This window comes from Perca fluviatilis, chromosome 7, assembly GCF_010015445.1.
Source record: "Perca fluviatilis chromosome 7, GENO_Pfluv_1.0, whole genome shotgun sequence".
NCBI classification, from domain to species: Eukaryota; Metazoa; Chordata; class Actinopteri; order Perciformes; family Percidae; genus Perca; species Perca fluviatilis.
Window position 1 is genome coordinate 36,404,484 of NC_053118.1, and position 22,510 is coordinate 36,426,993.

General features: G+C 43.5%; 1 protein-coding gene across 1 annotated transcript in view; it reads left to right on the forward strand.

Annotated features, from left to right (window-relative positions):
• The window catches only part of LOC120563181 (CREB-regulated transcription coactivator 2), a 57,948-nt gene that overhangs the window by 12,227 nt on the left and 23,211 nt on the right, over positions 1–22,510 (forward strand). Inside the window, exons 2-4 of the mRNA XM_039807337.1 lie at positions 12,539–12,640; positions 16,990–17,106; positions 20,155–20,216. Coding sequence (XP_039663271.1) covers positions 12,539–12,640; positions 16,990–17,106; positions 20,155–20,216 — 281 coding nt within the window. The remainder of the gene's footprint in view (positions 1–12,538; positions 12,641–16,989; positions 17,107–20,154; positions 20,217–22,510) is intronic.

The window sequence follows — 22,510 nt, forward strand, 5'->3', positions numbered from 1 at the left end:
ACTGTCGCCCGCCTGTCGCCACTTATTAGATGAAGCTCGCTCCTGAAACAGAAACACACACACACGCACACACACACACACACACACACACACACACACACACACACACACACACACACACAGGTGGCCTTTTTTACCGTTTATTTGCAGATTTAACAGACCAAACAGTTGATTAATGGTTTGTAAGAATAAAGGATAGGTTAATCAATAATGAACCTGATTGATAGTCACAGTTGTAATCAGATTCAAGCTCTGAAAGGGGCTTCTGACACACACACACACACACACACAACACACACACACACACACACACACACACACACACACACACACACACACACACACATCCGTCATTTACAGACAACACCCTTTTGGGGTTTGTCTCTTCTGGGAAATCCTTTCCCCCCCCTGTCCTTTATGACAACACACACACACACACACACACACACACACACACACACGAGTCATACACAGAGTTACAGACACACGAGTCATACACAGCAGAGTTACACACACACACACACACACACACACACACACACACACACACACACACACACACACACACACACACAGACAGTTATATACACACACGAGTCACAAACAGTTACACACAGCAGAGTTTAACACCCACACACAGTTATACACGCGCGCACACACACACACACTCACACTCTCTCCAATCATCTGTTAGCATTAGGGTGTGTGTGTGTGTGTGTGTGTGTGTGTGTGTGTGTGTGTGTGTGTGTGTGTGTGTGTGTGTGTGTGTGTGTGTGTGTGTGTGTGTGTGTGTGTGTGTGTGTGTTAGTAGCAGAAGCTGTTCTGTGTTGATATGCGTGTTGATAAGAGTGTTTGAATCCTCTCCTAGAAACTGGGGCTCTGCAATTTCACAGAATTTTGAAAACTCTGCAGCAGGGTGCCTGGGTGGCACCCTAGTGGTGCAGCGAGAGGCTCAGTCCTCTACGCACAGGTCACAGGTTCAATTATGACCTGCGGCGCTTTCCTGCATTTTTCGTCATTCCCCCCCCCTCTCTCTCTCTCTCTCTCTCTCTCTCTCTCTCTCTCTCCCCATTTCGTGTCTAAGCTGTCACATTAAAGCAGTGTTTCTCAACGGGCGGTACCGTATTCCCAGGGCGTCAGAAGATGATGGGGGCGTTGGAAGCAATATTTTGGAAAGGGGGGCGTTGAGGTGCCGTTGGGGGCGTTTGTTTGAAAGCTAGTTTAAACCAAAGATTCACAATAACAATACATGTTTACACTTAAAAACTACTAAAGAATAAGTAGTCTGCAACATTAAAAGCTGCCAGTTTACAGCACTGCGACTGGACCAGACGGGTATCTTCTCTGTGCTTCTGTCAGCTTTGTTTGGTGCAGCTCCGTGCTGCCTTCATGGAAACGGGCCGTCAGAGTATCGTCTTAAATGAGCTCTGTAGCTACTACGTGAAGCTGCGTTCAGATAAAGAAAAAAAAAGCAATCGCTGCGACGTCCTGTTGTATTCTTTAACCCCCCCCCAATGTAGCACACCACAGTAACAGTTTTTCGTCAGATGGTTTATTAAACACAACGTTTCCTACTGTACCTGAATGCAGCTTCATTTCACGGAGAAAGAGAGAAAGAAAAGAGACGTACGAGAGATATCGACTGTGCTTTGTTGTTGTTTGGCAAACAGTCAGCTGTTCCATAAACTCCCGGCCAGTTCAGGGCTTATATTTGGTGTTTTAAAACTTTCTTATGGAAGCCATAGAGGAAGTGATGTCACTGTTTACTGTACGGGACTCTCACACCTCCACAAAACACAGCGCGATGTGGGGGGGCGTTTTCTCCAAACGTTTTTTTCTGCTATTTACTCCCAAGACAGGCGATAGCAAACATAGCTAGACTCTTCTAAGCATTAAAAAACGCCTCTCACTAACTTTCAAAGGTTGTAAACTTATTTCCATTCGGCAGTAGGTGTCGTTCTTCAAGTCGTTTGTCATCACCAAAATACGTGTGTGTGTGTGTGTGTGTGTGTGTGTGTGTGTGTGTGTGTGTGTGTGTGTGTGTGTGTGTGTGTGTGTGTGTGTGTGTGTGTGTGTGTGTGTGTGTGTGTGTGTGTGTGTGTGTGTGTGTGTGTGTGTGTGTGTGTGTGATCCTTCTGCTTTACCCCTTGATAAGTGCCAGCTTGTTTTCCGTAGGAACAATTCGATTTTAGATTTGAATGAAAACTAGATTTGAATGTTAAATTGCTAGCTGTTTCTGATTGGCTACTGTTAGTGTTTGTAATAATAATAACAATAATAATAATAAGCATAATACATTTTATTTAAAGCTAATTTCATGACACCCAAGGTCACTTCAAATTATAGTCATCTTCTAAAGGTGCTGAGGTTCACACCATGCAGCAGGTCTTTTGATAATACCTATTTATAGTTTGAATGTTACATATCTAGTCGTTCTGATTGGCTGCTGTTATTTAATTTGAATGTCAAATGGTTGCATTTGACATTTAAAAAAACCTGTAAATATATATAATTTCTATTCATGTGTTGATTGTCATTCAATGATTTGGTTTTTTATTATTTTTGATAACAATAGTAACAACAATAATAGGCCTATATTAGGGCGTAATCATTAATATTCGGGGCATTTAGCCTACATAATATTTGATGGGGGGGCGTTAGGGACCTGGATAATGGATAGGGGGGCGCTGGCACAAAAAAGGTTGAGAACCACTGCATTAAAGGCTTGAATTGGGGCTGTCCCAAACGCTTATTTTTTTAAACGATTAATCTGACGATACATTTTATAGATTAGCAATTATTTTCCCATTGCTCAGTTATTAACAATTTACACAAAACTAATTTCAATAAGGTTCAAATCTCTATTTATTCAAATTGTTTAACACTGCACTGTTCAAGAAAAATGAACTTTAAGTGTAACCTAAAGCCAGACGCAGGCTGTCAATCAAAATATAATCAAAATTCAAAAATAAAGACTTAAAGTAAACCGAGCAAGTGCAAAAAGAGTAGTGTATGAGGGATTAACCTGTATTTGTTTTTTTTTTAACAGTAGTAGGTAAAATAATGACTTAGCTCTTGTTTAACATCCAAGCTTCTCCCTTTTTAATTTAACTTTTTGCATAGGCAGCCTTGCAACTGAGGTTAACCCTTGTGTTTTCAACGTTTTTTTTAATATCAGAAATATGGGTTTCTTTCGCCCAAATTGTTCAAAAATAACTTGAATCGTTGGACGTACTGTACGTTGTATGGAACCTATATACAACATTCTTCGCTGGTCAAGTTTATCGTTACTTCCATTGAATTTTTGAGTGTTTTATTCAAATTTATAGCATTTTTAAGGTTTTTTTGGCCATTTTAGGCCTTTATTTGACAGGATAGCTGAAGACATGAAAGGGGGGAGAGAGGGGGTGGCATGCAACAAAGGGCCGCAGATCCTCTATATATGGGCGCCCGCTCTACCAACTGCTGAGCTATCAGGCCGCCCATTTTAATTTTAATGTTTTTTAAATGGTTTTAAAACCGTGTCGTGACTAAACTTTGACATCAACCAGTCTGTGATCCACTCAGCATCCTCTGGTCTTAACTATTAGACAAAATAATTGATAATTTCTGCGTTTAAAGTTTATTTTATTTTTTATTTTTTCCCCAGTGGCAGCAAAGGATAGGTAGGAATTTAATTTTTAATTTTTTTTATTTTTTTCCTTTACAGTAGAAATGGATACTGTATTTTTTCATTACTTAGCCTACCTGTACTACATGTACAGTTGACCTTTTTCACGGCAGACATGTTGACATGTCATAGTAGGAGAAGCACATGTGTATTCAGAACTATTACTGATGGCTGCATTCCACTTAGGAGAGACCCTGGTATTAAACCATTAATGATGGCTGCATTCCACTTAGGAGAGGTCCTGGTATTAAACCATTAATGATGGCTGCATTCCACTTAGGAGAGGTCCTGGTATTAAACCATTACTGATGGCTGCATTCCACTTAGGAGAGGTCCTGGTATTAAACCATTACTGATGGCTGCATTCCACTTAGGAGAGGTCCTGGTATTAAACCATTACTGATGGCTGCATTCCACTTATAGGAGAGGTCCTGGTATTAAACCATTAATGATGGCTGCATTCCACTTAGGAGAGACCCTGGTATTAAACCATTACTGATGGCTGCGTTCCACTTAGGAGAGACCCTGGTATTAAACCATTACTGATGGCTGTATTCCACTTAGGAGAGGTCCTGGTATTAAACCATTAATGATGGCTGCGTTCCACTTAGGAGAGGTCCTGGTATTAAACCATTACTGATGGCTGCATTCCCACTTAGGAGAGGTCCTGGTATTAAACCATTACTGATGGCTGCGTTCCACTTAGGAGAGACCCTGGTATTAAACCATTAATGATGGCTGCATTCCACTTAGGAGAGGTCCTGGTATTAAACCATTAATGATGGCTGCGTTCCACTTAGGAGAGGTCCTGGTATTAAACCATTACTGATGGCTGCATTCCACTTAGGAGAGGTCCTGGTATTAAACCATTACTGATGGCTGCATTCCACTTAGGAGAGGTCCTGGTATTAAACCATTACTGATGGCGCATTCCACTTAGGAGAGGTCCTGGTATTAAACCATTAATGATGGCTGCATTCCACTTAGGAGAGGTCCTGGTATTAAACCATTACTGATGGCTGCATTCCACTTAGAGAGAGACCCTGGTATTAAACCATTACTGATGGCTGCATTCCACTTAGGAGAGACCCTGGTATTAAACCATTACTGATGGCTGCATTCCACTTAGGAGAGGTCCTGGTATTAAACCATTACTGATGGCTGCATTCCACTTAGGAGAGGTCCTGGTATTAAACCATTAATGATGGCTGCATTCCACTTAGGAGAGGTCCTGGTATTAAACCATTAATGATGGCTGCATTCCACTTAGGAGAGGCCCTGGTATTAAACCATTACTGATGGGCCGTTCCACTTAGGAGAGGTCCTGGTATTAAACCATTAATGATGGCTGCATTCCACTTAGGAGAGACCCTGGTATTAAACCATTACTGATGGCCTGCGTTCCACTTAGGAGAGACCCTGGTATTAAACCATTACTGATGGCTGCATTCCACTTAGGAGAGGTCCTGGTATTAAACCATTACTGATGGCTGCATTCCACTTAGGAGAGACCCTGGTATTAAACCATTACTGATGGCTGCATTCCACTTAGGAGAGACCCTGGTATTAAACCATTACTGATGGCTGCATTCCACTTAGGAGAGGCCCTGGTATTAAACCATTACTGATGGCTGCATTCCACTTAGGAGAGGTCCTGGTATTAAACCATTACTGATGGCTGCATTCCACTTAGGAGAGACCCTGGTATTAAACCATTACTGATGGCTGCATTCCACTTAGGAGAGGTCCTGGTATTAAACCATTACTGATGGCTGCATTCCACTTAGGAGAGGTCCTGGTATTAAACCATTACTGATGGCTGCATTCCACTTAGGAGAGACCCTGGTATTAAACCATTACTGATGGCTGCATTCCACTTAGGAGAGACCCTGGTATTAAACCATTACTGATGGCTGCATTCCACTTAGGAGAGGTCCTGGTATTAAACCATTACTGATGGCTGCATTCCACTTAGGAGAGGTCCTGGTATTAAACCATTACTGATGGCTGCATTCCACTTAGGAGAGGTCCTGGTATTGTGCATGCTGACTCACTGAAATATCTTACTGGGACACTTGATGGAAGTGAGGTTATCAATGTCAGCTGGGCTTCTCCATCTATGACAAGTCAACATGTCTGCTGTGAAAAAGGTCAGTTGTTAGTAAATTGAAAACGTGGTGAGGTTTTTTTCAGGGCCCTGGGTATCAATCATAGGTGTGATTTGGCAAAGGACATGCCTCATCTGAAATAAAAGAATACAACCGGCAACATCCTCAAGGATGAAGAACACAGACATGATGATGGCCTCATTCACGTGCTTATTAAGTAGCCACATGCATTATATATATATATATATATATATATATATATATATATATATATATATATATATATATATATATATATATATATATATATATATATGACACACCTTCTCATTCAATGAGTTTCCTTTTTATTTTCATGACTATTTACATTGTAGATTCTCACTGAAGGCATCAAAACTATGAATGAACACATATGGAATTATGTACTTAACAAAAAAGTGTGAAATAACTGAAAACATGTCTTATATTTTAAATAAGATATATATTTATATTTAAATTATGTCCCCAATAGGAAACTTTGTCAACATCTGTTTTATCTAAAAAGATACATTTCTCTGTCTGTTCATCTCACTTCAATTATATTGCTGCAAAATCAGATAGTCAAGCAGACAAACTGACCAACACATATATCATAATAGATCCATACTTGGCGTCTGTGTATCGATACAGTATTGGCATTGAAAATATTGCGATACTAGGCTGTATCGATATTTTCCCTCCACCCCTGGTATATTGTACGTTACTTACAGTTATGAGTGTAGAGTTAGGTCATCTGCAGCGGTAAATAATCCTTCGGAGTGTAAATGTGTGTGTGTGTGTGTGTGTGTTTATCTAGTAGCCTAGCTCATCAGCCCACAGTGTATGAAGGTGTGTGAATGGTGAATGGTTCCTGTACTATGTTAAAGCGCTTTGAGTATTCGTTAAGACTAGAAAAGCGCTATACAAATACAGTCCATTTACAAGTTGCCATTCGCTTCACTGCAGTTAGCCACCTCCATTGAGCCACAGGGACTTGCTGTAACGTCAGAGCACTCTAAAGGGTGTTTACCTTTCATTTGATCGTGTGTGCTTGCTTCACCGTTGCCATCCTCCTTAAAGTTCATTTTTGTATTTTAAGGTTGTACCACAATTTACATGGTTTCATTTTCAAAAAACACCATATTTTTGCACAGCTCTCTGTCACTGCTGCAGCTCCATTTATCACCTTGTCTCTGTTTTAGCTACAGAGTGAGACCTCTTTTCTTCTGTACTATCTTTTGATTGCACTCGCACATGCTCAGTAGCTCAGATCATGTCAGCTAGCTCCATGGACGGTAAAAGAGAGGCTGTTTCTCCGACTTCGGTCAGTTACAAGGCAGGATTAGCTGGGAGACTTTTATTTATTTTTATTTACGCGCCTCTCACTGATCTCCTTCTCCGTTTCAGCCGGTTTCAGTCACGTGACGCTGGCTCTGAACCAACACGCGTTGTGGATTAGCTGGACAGGTCGGCTAGTGCTTTATCAGGGTTCAGACGTTTTGAAAAAACTTGGAAAAGTTATGGAATTTGAAAAAATGCAAAGTGACAAAAAAGTCGGAAAAAATGACAAAGACGTCGGAAAACTGGCAAAAATTTCATAAAAAATGACAAAATTGTTGGAAAAAGTGACAAAAATGTCAGAAAAAGTGAAAAAATATTTGGGAAAACTTACAAAAACGTTGGAAAAAGTGACACATTTTGGAAAAACTTACAAAAATGTCAGAATAAGTGACAAAGACATCAAAAAAATTACAAAAACGTCGGGAAAAAGTGACAAAGACGTCAGAAAAAGTGACAAATGTTGGAAAAAGTGACAAAAATGTTGGAAAAAGTGACAAATGTTGGAAAAAGTGACAAAAATGTTGGAAAAAGTGACACAAATGTCAGAAAAACTGACAAATGTCAGAAAAAGTGAAAATGTCAGAAAAAGTGAAAAAAAAATTGGGAAAAGTTACAAAAACGTTGGAAAAAGTGACACATTTTGGAAAAAGTTACAAAAATGTCGGAAAAAGTGACAAGGACATCAAAAAAATGACAAAAACGTCGGGAAAAGTGGCAAAAATTTCATAAATAATGACAAAAATGTCAGAAAAACTGACAAAAATGTCAGGAAAAAGTGACAAAGACGTCAGAAAAAGTGACAAAAATGTTGGAAAAAATGACGAAAAAGTGACAAAATTTTTGGAAAAAGTTACAAAAACGTTGGAAAAAGTGAAAAGAAATTCTGAAAAAGTGAAAAAAAATTCTGAAAAAGTTACAAATCGCATCAGACGACGTCAGAAAAAGCAACAAAAACTAGGTGGGCCAAAATGTATTGTGAACCTAAATTGATAAGCGGGCCGGATTTGTTTGAGTTTGACACATGTGGCTTAGGAGGAGAAGTCAGATCATTGGCAGAGGTCATTTTACACCAATGAGGACATATTTATGAATGCAGACATTGATTTTAGCTACTAAAATACTTAAAACGCTACACAGTGCACCTATTTTAAACCCTATTCTCCCAGCTGGGACTCGGATGCTGTTCAGTCTGTCGTCACCGTGACAGAACAATCGGGCATTTTGGTGTTTGTCACTAAGTATTGTGTTGCTGTATATAACAGGTGTTGTCCAGCCTGCAAAACAGTGGTTAGTGTGTGTGTGTTTGGAGGGAACTGAGCACTTTGTTGGCTGTAATGTTTGTGTGAGTCATGAGGAGTTTTTTTTAAAGGGTAACTACTGTTTTTATTTTTCAACCTGGATCCTGTTTTCCGGTTTTGGTGTCTAAGTGCTTGATAGGAACACCAATCTTTGACATTGGTCCAGTATTAAGCGAGATAGCTGCAGTCGGGAGCTACGAAACAAGCTACGATAGGACAATGTAAGTTAATGGGGCAATTGTGCAGCTTATGTTTACCTTCACTAAAAGTGCTGGTTTTGCACTGACAGACTCAGATTATTATTCTAAGTGTCTGACAACATTATGGAAAGGATTTCTAAGCAGGTCGACCTTTCTGTTAAAGATTAAGATCCTTTTTTTTAAACATAAAAACATTCGGGAAATTGCGTTCGCTAAACCCACCAGACTCCATGTAAATAATCAGTCATTTTAGCATCGTAAAATACACTTCATTCAAAGTCAACCGAAACAAAATAAAACCGTAAAAAGACGTTTTTGGTCGTCTTTCCACTTTTCCAACCATCACAACTCCAGATTTGGTTGAAATAAACACATAGTTTACCGATTTACATGTGAGAATATGCTGGCTCTAAACACGCTAAAAGTGCTGTATTTTTAAATGGAGTCTGGTGGGTTTAGCGCTAGCGACTTCAGAGCTGTTTCTGGTTAAACAGAAAGCTCTTAAAGAGGTTTTTAAAGGTCTATCTCTGTAGGAATCCTTTCCATAATGTTGTCAGAGACTTAGAATATTAATCCGAGTCTGTCAGCGGCAAAACGGGCACTTTTATGAAGGTAAATGCGAGCTGGACAGTTGTCCTATTAACTCACATTGTAGCTTGTTTCACCGATCTCGCTTAATACTGGACCAATGTCACAGATTGTTGTTCCGATCAGTCACTTGGACACAAAAACACACGAGAAATAGGGTCCAGGTTGAAGAAAAACAACTGGTAGTTACCCTTTTTAAAGTGAGATATTCTTAGAAAAGAGATCAGTGTTTTTTTTATTTCTTCATTTCACCTCTGCAGTGGTTTTGACCATCTTTCCTCTCGTGGCGTTTTAGCATGTTGGGGAAACTGAACCGCTAACTGTCCCGATTGGACAGATTTTAGTCTTTTCAGAAGTGGACTTTGTCTGAAACCTTCCCGGGACGAAAACAAGAAGCCGTGGAAAAAGTAATTCCACTGAAACGGAAACGCATCAATTAGATAAGCTACAGCTCAGGCTTTCTTTTCAGCCGAGGAAATGATATTAATTTTGGCGCTCTGTGCGAGTTGGTTATGGTTTGTCTGAGACGATGATGGATCGTATCAGTAGTCTGAGTCGGCGCGTTCTTTAGCACTTTGAGATCTCTGATGAAAAGTGCATTATAAATTAAATGTATTATTTCTCAACGCTGTGTACTCTTCTGCCGAAGCCCCTGGTTTTTATTTCCTGGAGGAGAATGATTTAAAAGCTCATTACTTACTTTGGGAATGATTCTCGTCTCCGTGGGCAGTAATTCACTCACCGACGCCAGCCAGCTGACCTCTGAAAGGCCGACTTACGCTAAAGGTTGGCGGGGAAACGGCTTTAAAACCACGCTGGCGGTTTGGGTTTATTCGCTCGGCGAAGATTCGGTGAAGATTCGGTGATGCTCGCCAGTGTTTTTAACGCACAGAAAGAGCAAGAAGAGCAGAAGAGCCAAGGACACGAAGAGATAGAAGAAAAGGACAGGTTACATGGGGTCATCACACTGTGTGTGTGTGTGTGTGTGTGTGTGTGTGTGTGTGTGTGTGTGTGTGTGTGTGTGTGTGTGTGTGTGTGTGTGTACCGTGTGTGTGACCATGTTTGTGTGTGACCATGTGTGTGTGTGTGTGTGTGTGACACTGTGTGTGTGTGACCCTGTGTGTGACCCTGTGTGTGTGTGTGTGTGTGACCCCTGTGTGTGTGTGTGTGACCCTGTGTGTGTGACTGTGTGTGTGTGTGTGTGTGTGTAACTTTGTATTGTGTTTGTTTGTGTGACTGTGTGTGTGTGTGACTCTGTGTGTGTGTGTGACTCTGTGTGTGTGTGACTCCTGTGTGTGTGTGTGTGTGTGTGTGTGTGTGTGTGTGTGTGTGTGTGTAACTTTGTATGTGTGTTTGTGTGACTGTTTGTGTGTGTGTGTGACCCTGACTTTGTATGTGTGTTTGTGTGACTTGTGTGTGTGTGTGTGTGTGTGTGTGTGTGTGTGTGTGTGTGTGTGTGACCCTGTGTGTGTGTGTGTGACGCCTTGTGTGTAACTCTGTGTGTGTGTGTGTGTGTGACACTTTGTGTGACACTGTGTGTGTGTGACTTTGTGTGTGTGTGTGACGTTGTGTGTGTGTGACTGTGTGTGTGTGTGTGAGACCCTGTTTGTGTGTGTGTGACTTGTGTGTGTGTGTGTGTGTGTGTAACTCTTTGTATGTGTGTTTGTTTGTGTTGACTGTGTGTGTGTGTGTGTGTGTGTGTGTGTGTTTTGTGTGTGTGTGACACTGTGTTGTGTGTGAGACCCTGTTTGTGTGTGTGTGTGTGACTCTGTGTGTGTGTGTGTGTGTGAGACCCTGTTTGTGTGTGTGTGTGTGTGTGTGTGTGTGACTCTTGTGTGTGTGTGAGACCCTGTTTGTGTGTGTGTGTGTGTGTGTGTGTGTGTGTGTGTGTGTGAGACCCTGTTTGTGTGTGTGTGTGTGTGTGTGTGACTCTGTGTGTGTGTGTGAGACCCTGTTTGTGTGTGTGTGTGTGTGTGACTCTGTGTGTGTGTGTGTGTGTGTGTGTGACTTGTGTGTGTGTGTGTGTGTGTGTGTGTAACTTTGTATGTGTGTTTGTTTGTGTGACTGTGTGTGTGTGTTTGACCTTGTGTGTGTGTGTGTGTGTGTGTGGGTGTGTCTCTGTGTGTGTGTGTGTGTGTGTGTGTGTGTGTGTGTGTGTGTGTGTGTGTGTGTGTGTGTTTGACCCTGTGTGTGTGTGTGTGTGTGTGTTGTGTGTGTGTGTGTGTGTTCCTGACTGTCCACATGCTTTTAAATACATACTTATATTCAAAAGTTCGCAAACCTCAACATTTTCTCTTTCTCTTTTTTTATTTTTTTTTTCCCATAATGTTAGAAATAAATCACGGAGAGTCTGGGTTGATTAAATCAGACGGAGAGTTGATGAAGTTGCTCCATATGTCACGAAAGGATGTCAGAGGCCAGAGGTCAGAGGTCAGAGGTCAGAGGCCAGAGGCCAGAGGTCAGAGGTGGTGCTTGTTCTGTTAGTCTGTAAACCAGGGTGCTGGCCCAGGGCTTTCCCAGCCTGTAGTCTTATCTTCTAACTGTGTATTTCTCTACACAGCCGGCAAAATCAAACTAGATTCAAAGTCAAATCAGACGAGCTGGAAGCGATTGCATCTTTTTAGTGTTTGTGCAGTGGTCTAATCTAGCAGTCGGCCTGCATTTAAATCATCTAATACTGTATCTGAAGTCTCTTTTATATAGACCTTAGTGGTCCCCTAATACTGTATCTGAAGTCTCTTTTATATAGGCCTTAGTGGTCCCCTAATACTGTATCTGAAGTCTCTTTTATATAGGCCTTAGTGGTCCCCTAATACTGTATCTGAAGTCTCTTTTATATAGGCCTTAGTGGTCCCCTAATACTGTATCTGAAGTCTCTTTAATATAGACCTTAGTGGTCCTCTAATACTGTATCTGAAGTCTCTTTTTATATAGACCTTAGTGGTCCCCTAATACTGTATCTGAAGTCTCTTTTATATAGACCTTAGTGGTCCCCTAATACTGTATCTGTAGTCTCTTTTATATAGACCTTAGTGGGCCCCTAATACTGTATCTGAAGTCCTTTTATATAGACCTTAGTGGTCCCCTAATACTGTATCTGAAGTCTCTTTTATATAGACCTTAGTGGTCCCCTAATACTGTATCTGAAGTCTCTTTTATATAGACCTTAGTGGTCCCCTAATACTGTATCTGAAGTCTCTTTTATATAGGCCTTAGTGGTCCCCTAATACTGTATCTGAAGTCTCTTTTATATAGACCTTAGTGGTCCCCTAATACGTCTTCTTCTTGTCTTCCTCTTTGTCTTCCACCCGTCAGCTTCAGGCCCAGAAGCTCCGTCTCGCCAGGAGTCAGGGTCCGTACTACGGCGGCTCGCTACCCAACGTTAACCAGATCGGCAGGAACCCTCAGGACTTCCAGGTAACGCACCGACAACCCCCCGTGACTCGCACCTGGTTTTTCTTTCTGTCTTTATTATCTGCTCCCTGCGGTGGAAGACAGATTTTTCTGCTCGGGGTTGGAGATGTGTTAACGTTCTGAGTTTTATTTTAATTAGTTTCAAATATGGGGAAAGTCTGCAGGGTATGGACCTTTTTCACAGCAGACATGTTGACTTGTCATAGTAGAACAAGCACAGCTGACATTGATAACCTTAACGATGGCTCACTTCCATCAAGTGTCCCAGTAAGATATTTCAGTGAGTCAGCAGCACACACCAACCCCTCTCCTTGGAAAAAAACAATTTAATAAAATAACACCACAAGTACGCATCATTAATGCCTCTCCTAAGTGGAATGCAGCCATCAGTAATGGTTTAATACCAGGCTCTCCTAAGTGGAATGCAGCCATCATTAATGGTTTAATACCAGGGTCTCTCCTAAGTGGAATGCAGCCATCAGTAATGGTTTAATACCAGGGCCTCTCCTAAGTGGAATGCAGCCATCAGTAATGGTTTAATACCAGGACCTCTCCTAAGTGGAATGCAGCCATCAGTAATGGTTTAATACCAGGGCCTCTCCTAAGTGGAATGCAGCCATCAGTAATGGTTTAATACCAGGGTCTCTCCTAAGTGGAATGCAGCCATCAGTAATGGTTTTGAACCCACCTGTGCTTCTCCTACTATGACATGTCAACATGTCTGCCGTGAAAAAGGTCTATTCAGTGTCCGCAGATTCCGCGTGGCCCTTTTTACAGCCTGTATATAATATTTTTAGTAATAGTTCGATTACTAAAAATCCTCGACGCAAATTGATTTGCCTCAAAGCTTCGTTTTTTAATTAACGTTACCAACGCTGTATCGCTCACGGTGTTTCCGCACGGAGGATTATAACTGTCGCACACCGGGCCGACGCTGCTGGCGACACATGCCGTGAAGAGAGAGCATAAGAAGAGGAGAGAAGAGAGGAGAAGAGAAGAGAGGAGAGGAGAAGAGAAGAGAGGAGAGGAGAAGAGAAGAGATGAGAAGAGAGGGAGAAGAGAAGAGAAGAGAAGAGAGGAGAAGAGAGGAGAGGAGGAGAAGAGAGGAGAAGAGAGGAGAAGAGAGGAGAAGGAGGAGAAGAGAGGAGAAGAGAGGAGAAGAGAGGAGAGGAGAGAAGAGAAGAGAGGAGAAGAGAAGAGAGGAGAAGAGAGGAGGAGAAGAGAGGAGAAGAGAGGAGGAGAAGAGAGGAGAAGAGAGGAGAAGAGAAGAGAAGAGAGGAGAAGAGAGGAGGAGAAGAGAGGAGAAGAGAAGGAGGAGAAGAGAGGAGAAGAGAGGAGAAGAGGAGAGAGGAGAAGAGAAGAGAAGAGAGAGAGAAGAGAAGAGAGGAGAAGAGAAGAGAGGAGAAGAGAGGAGGAGAAGAGAGGAGGAGAAGAGAGGAGAGAGAGGAGAAGAGAGGAGAAGAGAGGAGAAGAGAGGAGAGGAGAGGAGAGAAGAGAGGAGAGGAGAAGAGAAGAGAGGAGAAGAGAGAAGAGAGGAGGAGAGGAGAGAGAGGAGAGAAGGAGGAGAAGAAGAGAAGAGAGGAGAAGAGAGGAGAAGAGAAGAGAGGAGAGGAGAAGAGAAGAGAGAAGAGAGGAGAAGAGAGGAGAAGAGGAGAGAAGAGAAGAGAGGAGAGGAGAAGAGAAGAAGAGAGAGAAGAGAGGAGAAGAGAGGAGAAGAGAGGAGAGAAGAGAAGAGAGGAGAGGAGAAGAGAAGAGAGGAGAAGAGAGGAGAGAAGAGAAGAGAAGAGAGGAGAGGAGAAGAGAAGAGAGAGTAGAGAGGAGAAGAGAGGAGAAGAGAGGAGAGAAGAGAAGAGAGGAGAAGAGAAGAGAGGAGAAGAGAGGAGAGAAGAGAAGAGAAGAGGAAGAGAAGAGAGGAGAAGAGAAGAGAAGAGAGAGAAGAGAGGAGAGGAGAGAAGAGAGGAGAGAGAAGAGAAGAGAGGAGAGGAGAAGAGAGGAGAAGAGAGGAGAAGAGAGGAGAGAAGAGAAGAGAGGAGAGGAGAAGAGAAGAGAGGAGAAGAGAGGAGAGAAGAGAAGAGAAGAGAGGAGAGAAGAGAAGAGAGGAGAGGAGAGAAGAGAAGAGAGGAGAGGAGAGGAGAAGAGAAGAGAGGAGAGAGGAGAGGAGAAGAGAGGAGAAGAGAAGAGAGAGAGGAGAAGAGAAGAGAGGAGAGGAGAGGAGAAGAGAGGAGAAGAGAAGAGAGGAGAGGAGAGAGAGAGAAGAGAGAGAGGAGAGGAGAAGAGAGGAGAAGAGAAGAGAGGAGAGGAGAGGAGAAGAGAGGAGAGGAGAGGAGAGGAGAGAGGAGAGGAGAAGAGAGGAGAGGAGAGGAGAAGAGAGGAGAAGAGAAGAGAGGAGAGGAGAGGAGAAGAGAGGAGAGGAGAGGAGAAGAGAGGAGAGAAGAGAAGAGACAGGCTGGAGAAAACGAACGAAAGGGTCCAAAGTTTGGAATCAGTTCAAACATAATTAAAACGAAAACTTTCGTACAGTGTGTACTACTGCAAAATCAAACTAGCTTACCACGATAATAGCACATAGTCGTCAGTGCTTAGGCATCTCGACAGAAAACACAGAGTCTAACTTTATCCTCCGTTCCACGAAAAAACCGAGACAAGAACATACAATCTGATCTAAAGAGCCGGAAAAACAGCTGATTGTTGCGCACCATTTTCTCTCTCTCTCGCTCTCTCTCTTCACAGAGAAACAGCTGATCAACGATCTACTAGTAGAAGTGTAACAGAGCTGTGTGGCATTGTAATCAAATATATAAATGAAAATAGGTTGAGTATAACTTGTATATATATATATATATATATATATACAGATCAGTCTCTTCTGAAAGTTAAGTTGCACAACTTAAGGTCATGTTTATGTGTATGTTTAATGTATGCCTTAGTTTGAGGTTGGTACTGCATTTCATAAAATGTTGTCTTTTAAAAACAATGTGATATGGCACTTAAATGCACTTAGTGTTTAGTTTTTTGAGAGATGATATTGTAAGCAATGTAGGCAATACAAAATTTAGCTTTTTCCGAAAATTAAACCAAGCTATTGGGGTGTGTTTTGGGCGTAATATGCAATCAACCAATCAGAGATCATCTCCCATTCCCTTTAAAAGCCAGGCGCGTTTGGACCTTGGAGCATTGCTGTTACGATGGAGGATTTACACCCTAACATTTTATTTGTAATCTTCTGTGTGTGTGTGTGTGTGTGTGTGTGTGTGTGTGTGTGTGTGTGTGTGTGTGTGTGTGTGTGTGTGTGTGTGTGTGTGTGTGTGTGTGTGTGTTGCTGTGCGTGTGTTGCTGTGCGTTCCTGTGTGTGTAACAAGCATAGTGTGTGCATGCTGTGCACGAGCCTAGCATTATTGACTTTAGACCAGGTTTTTGTTGGTCAATGGTGCGATCACTTCCCGCTGCCTCAAGATAGCAATACTCCCAGAATGCACCTGAACACACCTCCCCTGTAAGCCCAGAATGCCCAGAATGCACCTGAACACACCTCCCCTGTAAGCCCAGAATGCCCAGAATGCACCTGAACACACCTCCCTGTAAGCCCAGAATGCCCTGGGGGAACATTTGGCCCGTTACACGCTCCGGCTGTTGCCGAAACTGTTTTACAAGCTCTCCAAAGTCAGCGTTTGTCCACAGAGCTGCGTTCAGAGACGAGATGTAAGTCATGTGAGCAGCAGTTCTGTTTTACAACATCTCTCAAACCACAGAATCAAAATCCTTCGCAAATTTCTGAAGGCATCTGAAACGAACCGGCTCCATTTAGTATTTTTAAATCAAATCAAAGTCAACCACAGTGAATGGTTTAGTGACTGTTTAAACCAAGTCTTTTAAAATGTCTCTGAAATAGATTTGTGTGGTAAGCTCTGATATTAGAGCTTTAATTGTGTTTCTCTTCCTCTGTATCGCTGTTTCCTCTCTCTCTCTCTCTGTCTCTCTCTCTGTCTGTCTGTCTCTCTCTGTCTCTCTCTCTGTCTGTCTCTCTCTCTCTGTCTGTCTCTCTGTCTCTCCCTCTATCTCTCTCTCTCTCCACATGTCTGTCTCTTTGCCTCTCTCTCTCTCTGTCTCTCTCTCTGTCTGTCTCTCTCTCTCTCTCTCTGTCTCTCTCTCTGTCTGTCTCTCTCTCTGTCTGTCTCTCTGTCTCTCCCTCTATCTCTCTCTGTCTCCACATGTTCAATCTCTGTTCTCTCTCTTGTCTCTCTCTGTCTCTCTTCTCTCTGTCTGTCTCTTCCTCCCTGTCTCTCTCTCTCTTCTGTCTCTCTCTCTCTCTCTGTCTCTCTCTCTCCCTGTCTCTCTCTCTGTCTGTCTCTCAGGGCTCCTTCCCGTCCACTCTGGAGTCCACCCGGTCTACCCGACACCACGGTCTGGTGGAGCGCGTCCAGAGGGATCGCCGCTTCATCACACCGGTCCGACCGTACCGCAACCGACAAGTATCCTTTGGTCAAGGAAAGATTTTCTATACAGACAGACAGACAGACAGACAGACAGACAGACAGACAGACGGAGAGACAGACGGAGAGACAGACGGAGAGACAGACGGAGAGACAGAGAAACAGAGAAACAGACAGACAGAGAAACAGACAGACAGAGAAACAGACAGACGGAGTAACAGACAGACAGACAGACAGACGGAGAGACAGACAGACAGACGGAGAGACAGACAGACAGACAGAGAGACAGACAGACAGACGGAGAGACAGACAGACAGACGGAGAGACAGACAGACAGACAGACAGACAGAGAAACAGACAGACAGACAGACAGAGAAACAGACAGACAGAGAAACAGACAGACGGAGTAACAGACAGACAGACGGAGTAACAGACAGACAGACGGAGTAACAGACAGACAGACGGAGTAACAGACAGACAGACGGAGAGACAGACAGACAGACAGACAGACAGACAGACAGACGGAGAGACAGACAGACAGACAGACAGACAGAGAAACAGACAGACGGAGGACAGACAGACAGACGGAGAGACAGACAGACGGACAGACAGACAGACAGACAGACAGACAGAGAAACAGACAGACAGAGAAACAGACAGACGGAGTAACAGACAGACAGACGGAGAGACAGACAGACAGAGAAACAGACAGACAGAGAAACAGACAGACAGACAGACAGAGAAACAGACAGACAGACAGACAGACAGAGAAACAGACAGACAGACAGACAGACAGAGAAACAGACAGACAGACAGACAGAGAAACAGACAGACAGACAGACAGAGAAACAGACAGACAGACAGACAGACAGACAGAGAAACAGACAGACAGACGGAGAAACAGACAGACAAACAGACAGACAGAGAAACAGACAGACGGAGAAACAGACAGACAGACAGACAGACGAGAAACAGACAGAAGAACAGACAGACAGAAAGAGAACAGAAAACGGAAGACAGACAGACAGACAGAAGAAAACAGACAGACAGAGAAACAGACAGGAAAAACAGAAACGAGAAACAGACAGACAGAAAGAAGAAGAAAAAAACAGACAGACAGACAGAAAAGACAGACAGACAGACAAACAGAAAACAGACAGACAGACAGACGGAACAGAGAAACAGACAAACAGACAGACGAGAAACAGACAGACAGACAGAGAAACAGACAAACAGAAAACAGACAGACAGAAACAGACAGACAGACGGAGAAACAGACAAGACAGACGAAGGGAGAAACAGACAGACGGAGAAACAGAGCAGACAACAGACGGAGAAACAGACAGACAACCGGAGAAACAGAAAACAGACAGGCAACAGACACGAACAGACAACGGAGAAAAAACAGACAGACAGACGGAGAAACAGAAAAAGACAGACGGAGAAACAGACAGAAAACGGAGAAACAGACAGGAAACAGAAGACGGAGAAACAGACAGGCGGAGAAACAGACAGAAACGGAGAAAACAAACAGACAGACGGAGAAACAGACAGACAGAGCGGAGAAAGAACAGACAAACGAGAACAGACGAGAAAAGACAGAGAACGGAGAAACAGACAGAGGAGAAACAGACGAAGCGGAAAAAGAACAGAAAAACAGACAGACAGACAGACAGAGAAACAGACAGACAGACGGAGAAACAGACAGACGGAGAAACAGACAGACGGAGAAACAGACAGACGGAGAAACAGACAGACGGAGAAACAGACAGACGGAGAGACAGACAGACAGACAGACAGAGAAACAGACAGACGGAGAAACAGACAGACGGAGAAACAGACAGACAGACAGACGGACGGAGAGACAGACAGACAGACAGAGAAACAGACAGACAGACAGAGAAACAGACAGACAGACAGAGAAACAGACAGACAGACGGACGGAGAAACAGACAAACAGAGAAACAAACAGACAAACAGACAGAGAAACAAACAGACAAACAGACAGAGAAACAGACAGACAGAGAAACAGACAGACAGAGAAACAGACAGACAGACAGACAGACAGACAGACAGACAGAGAAACAGACAGACAGACAGACGGAGAAACAGACAGACGGAGAAACAGACAGACAGAGAAACAGACAGACGGAGAAACAGACAGACAGAGAAACAGACAGAGAATAGAACAGACAGAGAAACAGACAGACAGAGAAACAGACAGACAGACAGACAGACAGACAGACAGACAGAGAAACAGACAGACAGACAGACAGACAGAGAAACAGACAGACGGAGAAACAGACAGACAGAGAAACAGACAGAGAATAGAACAGACAGAGAAACAGACAGACAGAGAAACAGACAGTAAGGCAGACAGAGAAACGGGCTAGCAGGCAGGCAGACAGAAGGCAGGGAGACAGACAGACAGACAGACAGACTTCTTTCCTGAGGGTTATTTTTGGGGCATTACCACCTTTATTAGACAGGACAGCACCTTGTGCTATGATTTAACACCATAAACAACAAATGATGTGTCCTTTTGTTGAACTTGTTTTCCACTAGAACGAAGTAGAGGAAGAGGAAACCGAGAAAAACGAGAAGTCTGAGTCACAGTGAAACCAGCTGTCGCAGTTTTTCACATCCAGTAGAAACTAGAGGTGTGAATCTTCACTGATCTCCCGATTTGATTACGATTTATCATGTCTTCGATTTCGATATCTCGATGCGTCACGATGCTTCAAATATATTTTTCTATTGAAGCCATGCAGGATATTTAATTCATAGCTTTTCAAGCTTCAAAAACAAAACATTCTGCAGTGCTCTAATACTAAATAACTTGGATACATAAAACTATACAGCACTGAGCACGTGCAAAACATACCAGAATATGTAAAAATGTTGTTAGGCCTAGATTAAACTGTAAACAGAAATAATTCAGATTATCGATGCAGCATCGTCCACGTCCACGATTCGATGCATCGATTATTTGATTAATTTGAACACCTCTAGTAGAAACCGAAAGTGAAAAAGAAACAGGATCATTTGGGTTGTTTTTTTGGGGTCCTTAACCAGTCATCTGCTCAGATGGACAGCTCGCAGTATAACTCCGCCTACCTGTCCCCGCCTCCGGACCCCGGCTGGAGAAGGTACTGTCTGAACAACTTCTCCTACTTCCTGTCTTGTCTTTGTCTTGTCTTCTCTGTCTGTCTCCATAGAGACGTGGCTGTCCGCAGGGGATGACTGTTTGTTATTTCCCAAAGCATCTTGTTAAGAGTCTCTCCTGCTCCGTTTAAAGACCTTCCTGAAGCCTTTGTGACGCCTCGGGGGTGGGGGACTAACTTGAGACTTGGGACCGAAGGGTGAAAACATGATGACAAAAAAACATAACCGTGTTTTAGAGAGCTCATCTTATGCTCATTTTCAGGTTCGTATTTAGAGGTTGTACCAGAATAGGTTTACATGGTTTAGTAAAAAAAAAACATATTTTTATTCACATTGCTGCAGCTCCTCTTTTCACCCTGTGTGTTGAGCTCTCTGTTTTAGCTACAGAGTGAGACATCTCAACTTTTGTCCCATCTTTGTTGGGAGTCGCACATGCTCAGTAGCTAGTTAAGGACTACTAGCCAGTCAGAAGCAGAGTATGAGGGCGTGCCCTGACAGTACCTAGGTAAGGACTACTAGCCAGTCAGAAGCAGAGTATGAGGGCGTGCCCTGACAGTACCTAGGTAAGGACTACTAGCCAGTCAGAAGCAGAGTATGAGGGGGCCCTGACAGTACCTAGGTAAGGACTACTAGCCAGTCAGAAGCAGAGTATGAGGGCTGTCCTGACAGTACCTAGGTAAGGACTACTAGCCAGTCAGAAGCAGAGTATGAGGGCGTGCCCTGACAGTACCTAGGTAAGGACTACTAGCCAGTCAGAAGCAGAGTATGAGGGCGTGCCCTGACAGTACCTAGGTAAGGACTACTAGCCAGTCAGAAGCAGAGTATGGGCGCTGCCCAGCAGTACCTAGGTAAGGACTACTAGCCAGTCAGAAGCAGAGTATGAGGGCCGTGCCTGACAGTACCTAGGTAAGGACTACTAGCCAGTCAGAAGCAGAGTATGAGGGCGTGTCCTGACAGTACCTAGGTAAGGACTACTAGCCAGTCAGAAGCAGAGTATGAGGACGTGCCCTGACAGTACCTAGGTAAGGACTACTAGCCAGTCAGAAGCAGAGTATGAGGACGTGCCCTGACAGTACCTAGGTAAGGACTACTAGCCAGTCAGAAGCAGAGTATGAGGACGTGCCCTGACAGTACCTAGGTAAGGACTACTAGCCAGTCAGAAGCAGAGTATGAGGGCGTGCCCTGACAGTACCTAGGTAAGGACTACTAGCCAGTCAGAAGCAGAGTATGAGGCGCGTGCCCTGACAGTACCCTAGGTAAGGACTACTAGCCAGTCAGAAGCAGAGTATGAGGGCGCGCCCTGGCCGGTACCTAGGTAAGGACTACTAGCCAGTCAGAAGCAGAGTATAGGAGGGTGCCCCTGACGGTACCTAGGTAAGGACTACTAGCCAGTCAGAAGCAGAGTATGAGGGCATGCCCTGACAGTACCTAGGTAAGGACTACTAGCCAGTCAGAAGCAGAGTATGAGGGCGTGCCCTGACGGTACCTAGGTAAGGACTACTAGCCAGTCAGAAGCAGAGTATGAGGGCGTGTCCTGACAGTACCTAGGTAAGGACTATTTTTTTTTTACTCTTACACTGAATGTTTGCTGCTTCAATCCAGATGAGTATTGAAAAGTATTTTTTCGCGACTGAGAAAGGATGAGGACCAGCCTGAACCGGAGGTATCAGTCTGAAACAGAGCTCAAAACAGTCCCACAGGTGGAATTAGTTCGGTTATTAATTCGTTTACAATATTTTCAGGCTTCAACCAGTGCTGCTCACACGGAAAGACACACTGGGAGAGAAAGAGAGAGATTCGTTAGGCATCGAAGAAAGAGTAGGAGAGGAGGGGACAGCATCCAACAGTGTCATCCTCCTCAGTTTTTGATACTTGATTTGTTACGAAAATAAGTACCCCCCCCCCCCACCCACCCCCCCCAGGGACCCTCTACTACATGTACTGTATAAAATTGAGTTGCGTAATAAACTGAGCCGACAATAACATGTAGGGCGGCCTGAAGCCTTGACGCACATTCCTTTTTAAAGCTACTATTTACATCTTCATATATCATGTTTTAAAGATCTTATGTGTGTCAGAAAGCTGCAGAGAAAACCACAATGAGGACTCAGTGATGTGCAGTTACTGGAAATACTCCCCCCCCCCCCCACCCCTTCCCCAGGGTCCTTGAGCAAGGCGTTGCACCCTCCCACCCCGGTCTGACTCCCACGAGGGGCCACCGAGGCTTCACAAAGGTTTTCATGGATCCCGCTGAGGCAGCACTAACCCTCTAGACAAC